The sequence below is a fragment of the Archocentrus centrarchus genome, chromosome 10, assembly GCF_007364275.1.
Source record: "Archocentrus centrarchus isolate MPI-CPG fArcCen1 chromosome 10, fArcCen1, whole genome shotgun sequence".
NCBI lineage: Eukaryota > Metazoa > Chordata > Actinopteri > Cichliformes > Cichlidae > Archocentrus > Archocentrus centrarchus.
The window spans coordinates 18589934-18602203 of NC_044355.1; the positions used below are offsets into that span (position 1 = coordinate 18589934).

At 43.2% G+C, this 12270-nt stretch overlaps 2 protein-coding genes across 2 annotated transcripts; both read left to right on the forward strand.

The window, feature by feature from the left end:
• The first annotated feature begins 643 nt into the window (after positions 1 to 643).
• Positions 644 to 4497, forward strand: rack1 (receptor for activated C kinase 1). Its single transcript, XM_030738959.1, has 8 exons — positions 644 to 861; positions 1337 to 1508; positions 2633 to 2780; positions 3038 to 3133; positions 3337 to 3447; positions 3719 to 3859; positions 4070 to 4180; positions 4385 to 4497. The coding sequence occupies exons 1-8, from the start codon at positions 753 to 755 to the stop codon at positions 4448 to 4450; spliced, it is 954 nt and encodes a 317-aa protein (XP_030594819.1). The 5' UTR covers positions 644 to 752; the 3' UTR covers positions 4451 to 4497.
• Positions 4498 to 8938: 4441 nt separating this feature from the next.
• Positions 8939 to 11807, forward strand: nme5 (NME/NM23 family member 5). The gene is made up of 5 exons (XM_030739965.1): positions 8939 to 9263; positions 10590 to 10795; positions 11191 to 11291; positions 11392 to 11510; positions 11607 to 11807. Exons 1-5 carry the CDS (start codon positions 9138 to 9140, stop codon positions 11688 to 11690), a joined length of 636 nt encoding a protein of 211 aa, XP_030595825.1. The 5' UTR covers positions 8939 to 9137; the 3' UTR covers positions 11691 to 11807.
• The last annotated feature ends 463 nt before the right edge of the window (positions 11808 to 12270 follow it).

Consider the following 12270-nt stretch of genomic DNA (forward strand, 5'->3'; position numbering starts at 1 on the left):
TCAGCTGCTTTCAAAACGCTGTGTTTTTATTTTAATACCTATACTAATTTTATTAAGTCTTGCCTCTGGCATATGGCCACCATACAATAAAAGACTAAAACTAAACATTTTCAAGCACTACAAACTAACTGAAACTAAACTGAATTAAAAAACAAAAAGTCAAACTGAAATAAAAATAATTAGAACTAATTAGAAAATACAAACCCCCTTCTTTGCTGAACACTGAAACAGTAGGTACATGAACATGGGTATTAGAAGTTACATTAATTAAGTTTTAGTTCTGTTTAGATAGAGAATATTAAAATAAGCAAATGTGTATCTGTGTCTGCTTCCTATTTATTTTATATCTGTGTTTTATATATTTATTTAGCCTTTTTTTTAAAAAATAAAGAAAAAAGTTAAATAACCTTGAAGTATTTTTTTACTATTGCTTTACCGATTAGGTTAAAAAGGACTATTTTTGTCAAAACGTTTGCTAAATATAGTAAAGTCCAAAGAGAGCATCAATTAAAAAAAATCATCTGAAGCACATGGTTTTATTTTTTAATTATTTTTACACATGTCAGCGTGTAATGGGCTGAAGTCCACATATCCCATAATCCTCCGCGGGCTTTTCACCCCCTCATAGTTTTTGCATCCGGGTCTGAACTTCCTTTTCCTCTGTGCCTAGATGCGATGAGGACTTAGGTTTTCCCGGACCTCTGAAAAATCCGAATCCATCCTTGCAAAAGGCACCACCGAACCTCGCCAGAATGACCGAGCAGATGACAGTGAGGGGTACCCTTAAGGGGCACAGTGGATGGGTCACCCAGATCGCCACTACGCCTCAGTACCCCGACATGATCCTGTCGGCGTCCCGAGGTGAGGCTTCCCCCGCCGGCTGCGCCAACATGGCTCGGTTAGCATTATTCAGTTAGATACTGGCGCTGCTGTAATGTGAGGCAGACACATAAGTTGGTGTCAGTTATACAGATAAAACATGTGAACAACCGCGTTGTGTTATAAAGAAGATTCAGACTTTCAAAAAACTGCTAGCCACTATATAAAGACACAGGTTAGCCAAGCTAGCTAACGCTATCTGGCGTCATCTGAAACGGAGCTGTAGATGTCCGCGTTTCTTGGAAGGGTTGTAGCACCTTTAGTTACTTAAATAAATGTGATTATTTCGCAACAAAACGCTACCAACCTTCGTGGGCTGAGCCTGTGGATCAAAAGTTTAACAGGTGTGCATGTAGTGCTATTGTTAGATGCATGCTGATGCTTAAAATGGGCATTTCCTGAATGAAACCTGGACCTTGAGACTTAGAAATCAACATTATTTTATTTTTTTTTTCAGACAAGTCCATCATCATGTGGAAACTGACCCGTGATGAAACCAACTACGGCATCCCCCAACGCTCCCTGAAGGGTCACTCTCACTTTGTGAGTGATGTTGTGATCTCTTCTGATGGACAGTTTGCCCTGTCGGGAGCCTGGGACGGGACCCTCCGCCTGTGGGATCTCACCACGTAAGTTCAGGGAGTCTTCAGCAGTGGACAGATGTTTTAGGTGTTGCTTTAAACAGTGAAACTTTTAGTGGTTCTTTGTGAAGACAGCTTCTGTGATAACACCTGGGTCCATGAAAAATTTCCCTAGGAGGACAAAGTATATTGCATTGTATCATAGTCAAACAATGTAATGGACAGTTTTATTCATTAATGTTAATAAATGGCATTATCATAGATGAACTGTCACCATTACATTTTAGACTGAGAACAGAGTGCAAAGACAGTAGTCGATAATGCAGTATTGATTCTTTTTGTGCTTTAACTCAATTTTCCATGCCGACATTCAGAAAAGCATACAGACATTAGCTGCTGTTAATGTCTTTGTGCACTACAGCCATAAAATCAAGAGGAGATCAAAATCAGTTTTGACATAATGCGACTGATTTTGTTCGCAATGAAAGTTATAGAACCAGATGTTTGCTTTAGCCTCTCTTCTTAGGCCTTTGCACTGTGTAACTTTTGCAGATGTTAGAATTACAGATTAAGGACAAGGTGTAGTGGTGAAACTGTTCATGCCAACTGTATTCTTTGATGATTTCAGAACTCAAACCACACTGAGTTTGTCCTTTTTTTTTTTTTGTTATCCTTTAATTTTGTTGCTATCAGTTAATGGTTGGCACAGTAATAAACATTCAGCTAGAGCAGAATGAGTGGAGCCCATAACATGACTCGGCCCAATTTCTTTTGATATCGCTGATAAGTCAGTTGTAGAACACGGACTCTGTTTCTTGAACTACTGCATGTGTTGATTGGAGGCAGTAATGGACCTGAACAGGTTGCGTTCAGGTGTGCACACTAGTTTAATGCTTCAGATCTTTGCTGAACACACTGTCACTAAATGGTCAGTTTTCATTCCAGCTTTATACTCTTGAATTATATTTTAAAGCGGTAACTTTCACATTGGTAAACAAAGACACAAGAAACCGGTGCAGGGTAGTCATTTTTAGGCTTGGCTCTTAAATTAATGTTTAGAATTTGGACTGAACAGTAGTATTTAGGTACAGAGGTAGCAGATATGCAGTTATTGGGTGTGTTAAGGTGTGCTGTAATTTAGTTTATCTGAAATGTCTGTGTGTTTTTCCTAGTGGACTCACCACCCGCCGATTCGTTGGACACACCAAGGATGTTTTGAGCGTGGCTTTCTCTGCTGATAACCGCCAGATTGTATCTGGCTCCCGGGACAAGACCATCAAGCTGTGGAACACTCTTGGAGTCTGCAAGTACACCATCCAGGTGAGCTTCCATCTAATGCTCTCCTGCAGCTCATAAATATGATGAGCTTAACATCTTCACAGGTCCGACTAAAGATAACTTGGTGTAATGTGGTTTTGTCTGCTCAATGATTATTAAAACCTTTGCATGTATTACCTGATCTCGTTGATGAGAACTGTTGATGAGAGCACAGACCAGTTGCATCACGTGATGCTTCTAATACCAGCATAACTGATGGTCTGGCTTTGAGCATTTATGAATGTCTTCATTTTTTGCAGGATGAGGGCCACACCGAGTGGGTGTCTTGTGTTCGCTTCTCCCCCAACAGCAGCAACCCCATCATTGTCTCCTGTGGCTGGGACAAGATGGTCAAGGTATGTTGGGTCTTTGAAAAGCTTAAATAAAAAAACTCAGTGGAAACTTAGTGTTATGCGCTTTGCTCGGTGATTTAAAAACTTTTCGCATGGCTTAACTGAACTCAGTGATGAGGATTGTTTATGAGAGCACAGCCCAGATAGCCTGACATGATGGTGTTTATACCAGTGAAGATCTGACATAGTACGCCCTTTGCTCCTAGGTGTGGAACCTGGCCAACTGCAAGCTGAAGACCAACCACATTGGTCACACTGGCTACCTGAACACAGTGACCGTGTCTCCTGATGGCTCCCTGTGTGCATCTGGTGGAAAGGTAAAGCGGAATTTACAGCTTGTTTTTTTTTTTCTAACTCTGTAGAAGCACCAGATTAACTCAGGCTTGCAGGTTTCAGCAATGATGCAGTCTTTTACATGCATCTGTGTTAATATTGATGACACCAGAGGCTGTTACTGAGTTGGGACCTGCACCTTAAAAAGACGATTATTTTAGTGCTGAAGGCTTTCAAAAATTACTCTAGCTGTTGGCTTTTAAACATCACACAAAACTCTTGTAATTGAAACATGTCTTTTCTCTTCCACATTAGGATGGCCAGGCCATGCTGTGGGACCTGAATGAGGGCAAACACCTCTACACCCTGGACAGCGGTGATGTCATCAATGCCCTTTGTTTCAGCCCCAACCGTTACTGGCTTTGTGCCGCCACTGGCCCCAGCATTAAGATCTGGGTAAGACTTCGTACTGTTATCAGAGTGTGTGTTTTTAAGTTGTAAAGGGCAGTGATGTAACCTAACATGCCAGCTGTATCCTATGATGAAAACCAGAGGCTGTTTCTGAGCTCCAACCTTGTTGTTTTAATCATAAAGTTTGATGCTTCAGCCAGTCACCCTTTTATACCCGTTAGTGATTGCGCCACCTCTCGTCTCTTTCTCATGTAGGATCTGGAGGGCAAGATTATTGTGGATGAGCTGAGACAGGAAGTGATCAGCACAAACAGCAAGGCTGAACCCCCACAGTGTACTTCCCTGGCATGGTCTGCTGATGGACAGGTAAAAAAAAAAAAACATTCAGACGAGGTGGTTTTGGTGTTTAACCCCAGTGATTATTCCCATTCACTTAAAAATCTGATGTCCACTGGTGACAGTCCTGCAAATATGAGGGGCACTAAAAACAGCTATTTGAATATGATTGGCCTGAAAAATGGCAGAAATTGGTTGATAAGCATTAACTTTCTATCCTTTCTTTCCTTACAGACCCTGTTTGCTGGCTACACTGACAACCTGATCAGAGTGTGGCAGGTCACCATCGGAACTCGATAAGAAACCCTCGTTGAAGCAACTTTAAATAAAAGACTGTTTGGAAAGAATGTGTCCCGTTTTGCTCTGAACATTTTGTGATATTGGTGGCTCTGATGTGAGCTGGTTACAGGTTGAGCTTTACCACAGCATTTCATGAGATTAGCAGGGACAGATTTTCACTCCAGTGTCTAAAATGTGGATCAGAAAATAAAGTTTAAGAAATTAAGATAAATGTGAGGGATGACATGTTCACTCAAGTGCAGTATTTAAGTACATTATAGATCTGAGAGGTAAATCTTGTTTTTACTGTCTGATATCTTAATGGTTAGCCTTCAGATTGTATTTCATATGCACCCTGAGTGGTAAACTGGTTTAATGTATTTGAGGGGTAGGTGTAATGCTACTTATGGAGGCAAATTGAGAGAGACGTGGGTCTCAGAACAGCAATGCTACAAGTGCCATAAAATCTTAAGCTTTGATGTGATCTGTATTCAGAAAGGCTCAAACATCTGCAACAGCAAAATCTAACAGGCAGTAAAGGACATCTAATATCAGTCCAGAAAAAAAATGCTGAATTTTCCGTTATGGCGTGATAAGGGTGTAAATACTTTAGAACATATCCAAGATAGAAACCTTATTTCATTCCAAGAATTTATATCAAAATATAGAATTGGCAACGGTAGATTTCTGGAATATCAAAAACTTAAGTCCATCTTATAGGGAAGATTTAACCTTAACCAATTGAATCTAGAAATGCCTACATGGGTAACAGAATTTCTTAACCTCTGTACCCCAAAATTGTTGTCAAAATTATATAAATTATTACTAAAAACTGATGATTCAGTTTCCCTCCCAATTGCAAAATGGGAGTGTGATCTTTCTGTTAACCTGGATCAAAATTTATGAACAGAAATATGTTTAAATCTCTTCAAAATGACTAAAAGACCCCAAGTACAACTTACACAATATAAAATTCTCCATAGAACACACTATACTGGACAAAGGATGTTCCAAATGGGCCTTACACACTCAAACACTGTACAAGCAATTCAGAGGAGAATTATCTACACGCTCTGTGGTCTTGCGTACCTGTTCAGAGATTTTGGCAGAGGATACGTGAAGACCTATCCACATGGTTTAGCTGTCGTGTCCCAACTTCCCCCAAACTATGCATCTTAGGTGACGTCAGTGAATTAGTAATGGAGTCAAATATATCTCACAGTTCTTACCGCCTTGTGCATCGCTAAGAAAACTATCCTCATGAATTGGAAGTCAAAAAATAAACTATACAGAAATTTATTAGTAGATCATGTTAGTTTAGAGAGAATGTCTGCTTCTTCTAAAGACCAATTGGAGGAATTTGACTCTCTTTGGTTCCCACTGATCAGCTCCATTACTTAGTGGGGGTGGTTGGCTGTGGGTTCTGCTCCTGATGTGCTTTGTAGGCGGTCGGGTGAGGACTTTGGAGGCCTGTGTAGCTGGTAGCCTCCTGTGACTGGAGTCCTGGGGCGACCTTCTGGTGATGTCTGTGTGCCTGTTCTAGTTGATGGTGGTGGGGGCTTGGATAGTGCTGCCTTACAGTCCTGGGGTGTGGGCCGGGGTGCTTGGGGTGGTGGGTGCCGGCCCTCGGTCGGTTGGCTGGTCTTCCCTGTGTGGTTCGGGGGCTGGGGTCTGGGGCCCGGGCCCTGGGGCCGTGCCGGCTCCCAGTGGGTATCCCCTGGCGCTGGGGGGGTCTCTGCTGTCCCGGGCGCGCCACCAGGTGGGGTGGGTTGACCTGGCCTGCATCGGGATGTCCGGTCTGCGCTTTTGGGACCCTGGGGTGCCTACATTGCGGGGGGGGGGGGGGGGGGGGGGGGGTTGGTGAGGACAGGGCACCATATTTCCAACTCAGGCCAGTATGTCCTGTCGCTTGTCTGTGTCTATTGTCGAGTGAATGGGCGTCTAGTGTGAGCGGGCTACCCTCTGCGATGGGGACGGTGGCACCAGTCTCAGGTGCTGCAGTGCTCCGGGATGCTGTCACCACGGCCCCGGGCTCACCTCCCCCGCCCTGTGCTGGGGTGTGGGAGGTTGGGGTGCCTATTGAGCCAGTGGACAGCTGGCTCTCTTCTTCCAGGTTGCTTTTATTTTTTTATTTTTTTTTCCTTCCTAGTCATACCCCCCACACACACACACACACGCACACACACACACACATAGGGTGTAGGGTGGAGAGGCCACGTGCAGAGCTGCACGGCCACTTGCCTCTCCTTTTTAATTGCACTATAGTCATTATAATTCACAACACATACACACATACTACTCGATACACATAGGACCTTTGGGGCAGGCATGTTACCCAGAGGTTGATGAGATGGGGCCGCTGAGGTGGCCCCATTCAGATCCTCATTACTGTCTGTCCCCAAATTTTATTTGCACTTTAGACATGGAGGGTTTTGGGGGGCAGTGTGGGCGACCAGCAGTTGGTGCTTGTGGCACAACCGCCCCCTCAATTTTAACTGCACCCTATACACCTCATTCATTCACAAACATAAACACATACATTTACAAGTTGGGCGGGGGGAGGGGGCGTGGGTCATCTCACACCCCGATTTCTTACACCTCGCCCAGGGTGGGGGTCGGGTGGTTCCTTGGAGACCGGGCTGGTGGCGTCTTGGGGTCACTGTTGGCCCTGGGGTGGTTTCCACTTGCCCCATCTTCAGAGGGTGGGTAGCTATGGATGAATGTGTGTCTTTGTATTTGTCACAGTCTTCGTGAGTATGGGTGGGTGAGTGGATGTGAACATATGGTATATCTATGTTTATATGTGTGTGGGTGAGTGCGTATGTGCATGTATGTGTATTTGTGCATAAATGTGTACATGGGTGTGCTTGCGGGTGTGCATGTATGTATGTATTGTATGTTTGGCTGGACCTGGGTCTGGGCCTGTGCCTTGCCTCCTGGCCGCTCCTTGCTGGTTGCCTCCTCCCCCCTGCCCCCCTTGGGTGTGGGTACCTCCGGGTTCCTGGGTGGGGCTGGATGTTCTGACGTGGGTGGTGACCTGCTCCCCTGGGGGCTGCGGCGTGGGGCTGCATTGGCTTCTTCGGGGTGTGTGTGTGTGTGTGTGTGTGTGGGGGGGGGGGCTCTGTGGGGGCTCGGGCAGTCCTCGAGTGCCGGGGCCCTGGGGCTGGCCGCTGGGGGGGGGCTGGCTTCTCGTTGCCTCGGATTCTCTGGTGCCCTTGCTCCTTGACTGGGCGGAATCCGTCTGAGACCTCCCTTACCGTCTGCTGGGGTGGGTATACAGTTGTCTTTGGAATGAGTGGCCGCGGGTCATCGTAGGTCTTGATGGGCTGCTGGTGGCCTGGGCTTCCTGGGGCTCTCTTTGCCTGCCTCTAGCTTCTGATGGGCAGAGCTGCGGCGTTCTGCCCTCATTGGTAAGTACATTTCATAATACAAAATGGTTGGTTTGTGTAACCAAGCAATTTTTGTTTTCCCCAGACAATTTTTAATTTTGCAAGTATTGTCAGTATCTTTTATGTTTAACAAGTGATTAATTATTTGGTTTATTTACTTGTGCTCTTTCCTATTTTTTTCTCTCTATTCTCTTTTTTCCCCTCTCTCTTTCTCTCTCTCTTTCTCTCTCCCCTTTCCTTTTCTTCTTTTCTTTTTCCTAAGCCTGTCAGCTCTGGCAAAATGTGTCACACAGTATGCTAAAAATAACTCAAATAAAATAAAGGGTCACACACTAACAAGAGAAGCCTATAGAGAACCTATAGAGCTCACCTTGAAATAGCAAATATGTTTGGCACAACAGCACATTCAGATCACAGTTCTGTTTGCAAGATCTGCCAGACATGACAGGATAAAAAAAGGAAAAAAAAATAATAATAATATCAGTCCAGAAATAGTGAACTGACTTTTTAAGCATTAATCACTGCTTCGATGTAATTTGGTAAGCGTTGCTATAAAGTATTTTTGGCGGTATTCCTTGTTTTACGCAAAGGATCTGAGTGACAAGGTGTCCCCTTTTAATCCCTTTGGAACACCCTCATTTTAAATGGCTCTGTGTTATGAAACTCAGTTAATGTGAGTCTCACAAAAACGCATCTTAAAAAAGTGATGTGCTGATCTATGGATGTATCATATCGAAATTTGATTATCAGATCTGCGGTTAAAATAACACAAGAAAAAGTAAACAAAGACTATTACAGAAGGCCGTAACAACAGGTTGTTCACTGAAGTTTAATTTGTGTTTATTTTTTAAATTGGACATATACTTTTGGACCATGTCTCCTAAAGTTTCCCACTATATCCCAAACAAGCATCCTTTTCCCCGCCTCTAATTTGTTGGGATCTATTACCTTAACATACCCTCAGATGTTTGTCAAGATTTTACATAACTAAACAGAATTAACTCAGAGGAAGCTGATTGTTGTTTGATTCCGGATGAATATTCACTGGATCTTTTTTTTTTTGCGCGGTTGGACACAGTACGGATTGTCCTGCTTGCGATACCGTAGACCTGAAATGGTGTCCTAGCAACCGAGACACATCCAGAAGTCGGTTTGTGGCTTAAACGAACGAATAACCGCAGTCTGGCCTTTAAAAACAGTTTCAAATTCAGGTTACTCATAAACTTTATAAGCCGCAGTTATTAATATTGACCGGATTAGTGCCAAACAGTTAAATGTTACAGGTGTTTGTCTAATTTAATGCTGGGAAGCGAGAGGAGATGGACGAAGCGTCACCTCCTCGTATTTATGTGGAAAGAACACTGGCCATTATTAAACCAGATGCCATTGACAAAGCTGAGGAGATAGAGAATATTATCCTCAAGTCGGGCTTTACCATTCTGCAGGTATGTTGAAGTTTCTTAAGTCTGTAAATTACAAGATGTGAGCTGTGAAGAGCACAATGTTGTGTCAAGGATAAAGGAAGAAGTATTTCAACTATTTTTTTTATTATGTGATGTTGCTACAACAAATTTGATATCGTCTGATGCAGTGTCAGTGCCTTGTTTGTGAGTAATTACATTATTTACATCCAGTACAGATGTGAGGCGCAAAAGCGAAATCATAATTTGTCCACTAGAGGGCGATGACGATATCACTATTTTTTGCGATCTGTGATGGTACTAGATAATACACACACCGGCAACTTTATTGCTAGTAAAGTTTGACCCCCCCCCCCTTTTGCCACCAGAACTGCTTTAATTCCTCATGTCAGAGATTTAGCAAGATGCAGGAAACATTCCTCAGTGATTTTAGTCCATTTAGATACGACAGCATCACACACACAGCATCCATGATGTGAATCTCCCGTTTCCACCACATCCCAAAGGTGCTCTGTTGGATTGAGCTCTGATGACTGTGGAGGCCATTTGAGTGCAGTGAATTCACTGTCATGTTCAAGAAACAAGTTTGGGATTTGCAACATGGCATGTTGAACACAGGTAGCCTGCACTGTGGTCACAAAGGGATGGACATGGTCAGTAACAATACTCAGGTAGGCTGTGGGGTTTAAATCATGCTCAGTTGGTGCTAAGATGCCCAGAGTAAACCAAGAAAATATTCTCCACTCCATCACACCACCAGCACCAGCCTGAGCCACTGATAGACGGGCGGATGGATCCATGCTTTCAGCTTGTTTAGCTACACCAAAGTCTGATCGTACCATGTAAATGTCACAGCAGAAATCAAGACTCATCATACCAAACTGTTGGTTTGGTCATCTTGACCATGTCTACATACCTAAATACACTAAGTTTCTGCCATGGGATTGGCTGAATAGATATTTACATTAATGAGCAGTTGAAGAGGGTACCTATTAAAGTGACTGTGAATGTATGTGACAAGACAGACCACAAACTATAAAATGAGCTTCAAGCTTGCAGTGTCACTCAGGTACAAAATATTCTGGGAAGAGCATCAGCTAAAAAAAAGAGACACAAGTGTATAAACTACACATATTCTTCAGCAACTTGGATGTTAAAATTTAAATATTACTTTAGACACAGACCTGCTAATACAAGAACTGTCACATGGAATGTGTCAAATGTCGCCTCAGTACCAGTCTGCAAAAATTAATTTGAACCACCTGAGGTGGTTAGAGATAAATCATGACTGTGTTCACTACACGTGGCTCTGCTCTCACTGACATATCCAATATTTAATCCCTGCATCAGAAGCGGAAGCTGCAGCTAAGTCCAGAGCAATGCAGTGACTTCTACGCAGACCAATATGGAAAGTATTTCTTTCCCAGCTTGACGGCCTTCATGAGCTCTGGCCCAGTCGTTGCCTTGATGCTGGCACGCGACAACGCTATCGCCCACTGGAAGTCCATCATAGGTCCTGCCAACAGCACCAAGGCCAGAGAAACTCATCCTGAGTGGTCAGTCTCATTTCTTGGAATGCTGATAATGGAAAAGTGGGGTGTGATTAGATATTGAAGGTGCTGCTAATGTGTAAAATGACTGCATACAAACAAAGGCTGACTTAATTCAAATACACTTGTTTCGTTTCATATGCAGTACATTATGCAGCATGCCCACACTTTGGTGTAACAGTACTTGAGTATCTCTCTGCAATCCTGCCTCATCCTTGGACTCTGACGTGAATATCAGTGATAATGTGTGTTATTTATATGGTCATTTTTTTTTTGGTCTTGGTTTGATTAGTATTTAAATGAAGTGCTTGATTGTAATTCTGGGTCTCAGCCTCATACTAGTAGCTCCATCATAAGACCTGCTGTATTGCTTTCATCTAATGTGCTGAACTCTTCTCCAGCCTTAGAGCAAAATACGGCACTTCGGAGCTACAAAACGCCCTCCACGGCAGCGAGTCATTTCAAGCAGCTGTGAGGGAGATCAAATTCATGTTCCCAACCTGTAAGTAATCTGCACACGCTCACATAATCTTGCGCATACACAGGTCTAGCGCACATACAGATGCTTTGAATGCTTTTCATCCTGTGCTTCTTCTATGCAGCTATAATTGAGCCCTTACCATCAAGAGAAGAAAATGAAGAATACCTGAGCAGGTATATAAACCCAGTTCTGCTACGCGGACTCACTGAACTCTGCATGAACAAGCCGCTCAACCCCTGTGTAAGTATTAGAAGGTATACGTGTTTACTCATTAGCCATTTGTTTAAAGCTGTTGTGAGCATGTTGATGGCTATCCTGTACATTTGCTCTTAATAGATTTGGCTCGCAGACTGGCTCATCAAAAACAACCCAGATCAACCTCAGATATGTGATGCAGTCATTACGGAAGAAGAACAATGAGAGAGAAACGGGGGAAATGGAGAGGAAAAATATATAATGTTTTTTCTTTTTGGCTGATAAATCTGTTCGAGGCTATAATAGATTAAATCATAATTTCAGCACTTGTTTTGTTTGCTTTCTGGCATAAATCAAATATCTCTAAATTGACCATAGGTGTGTGAATGTGAGCATGAATGATCGTCTGTCTCTCTGTTATCCCTTCAGTAGACTGGTGACCTGAACAGGGTGTGCCTCACTGCTTATCTAGGATAGGCCCCAGAATTGGGGTTAAGAAAATGAATGGATCTGAATTATTAGTCTTCTTGTCGTTTAAATATCGATACTTCAACCTCTTCATTTTTAACTGAATACATCAAAAATGGCTGTGGATCAGGAGGTAGAGTAGGTCGTCTCCTCATGTCAGTGGTTTGAAGCGTGGTAGTCTGCATGTCGAAGTGTCCTTGGGCAAGATACTGAACCCTGAGTTGCCCCGGGTGCATCCAGTAGAGTGTGAGTGTGTGTGAATGTTAGGCAAAAGTGCTAAGTTAAAGAAAAAGGCACCTGCGTGGACAAAGCTTTCTTACTACAAGAAAGGAAGTAA

What these genes read in the sequence shown, in the direction of transcription:
- nme5 (XM_030739965.1), top strand. Translation starts at nt 9,138, where the DNA reads ATGGACGAAGCGTCACCTCCTCGTATTTATGTGGAAAGAACACTGGCC. An exon ending in AGAGAAACTCATCCTGAGTG is followed by an intron (nt 10,796 to 11,190) that starts GTCAGTCTCATT and finishes ACTCTTCTCCAG; the next exon opens with CCTTAGAGCAAAATACGGCA. An exon ending in ACAAGCCGCTCAACCCCTGT is followed by an intron (nt 11,511 to 11,606) that starts GTAAGTATTAGA and finishes TGCTCTTAATAG; the next exon opens with ATTTGGCTCGCAGACTGGCT.
- rack1 (XM_030738959.1), top strand. Translation starts at nt 753, where the DNA reads ATGACCGAGCAGATGACAGTGAGGGGTACCCTTAAGGGGCACAGTGGA. An exon ending in CGCCTGTGGGATCTCACCAC is followed by an intron (nt 1,509 to 2,632) that starts GTAAGTTCAGGG and finishes TGTTTTTCCTAG; the next exon opens with TGGACTCACCACCCGCCGAT. An exon ending in GCCCCAGCATTAAGATCTGG is followed by an intron (nt 3,860 to 4,069) that starts GTAAGACTTCGT and finishes TTTCTCATGTAG; the next exon opens with GATCTGGAGGGCAAGATTAT.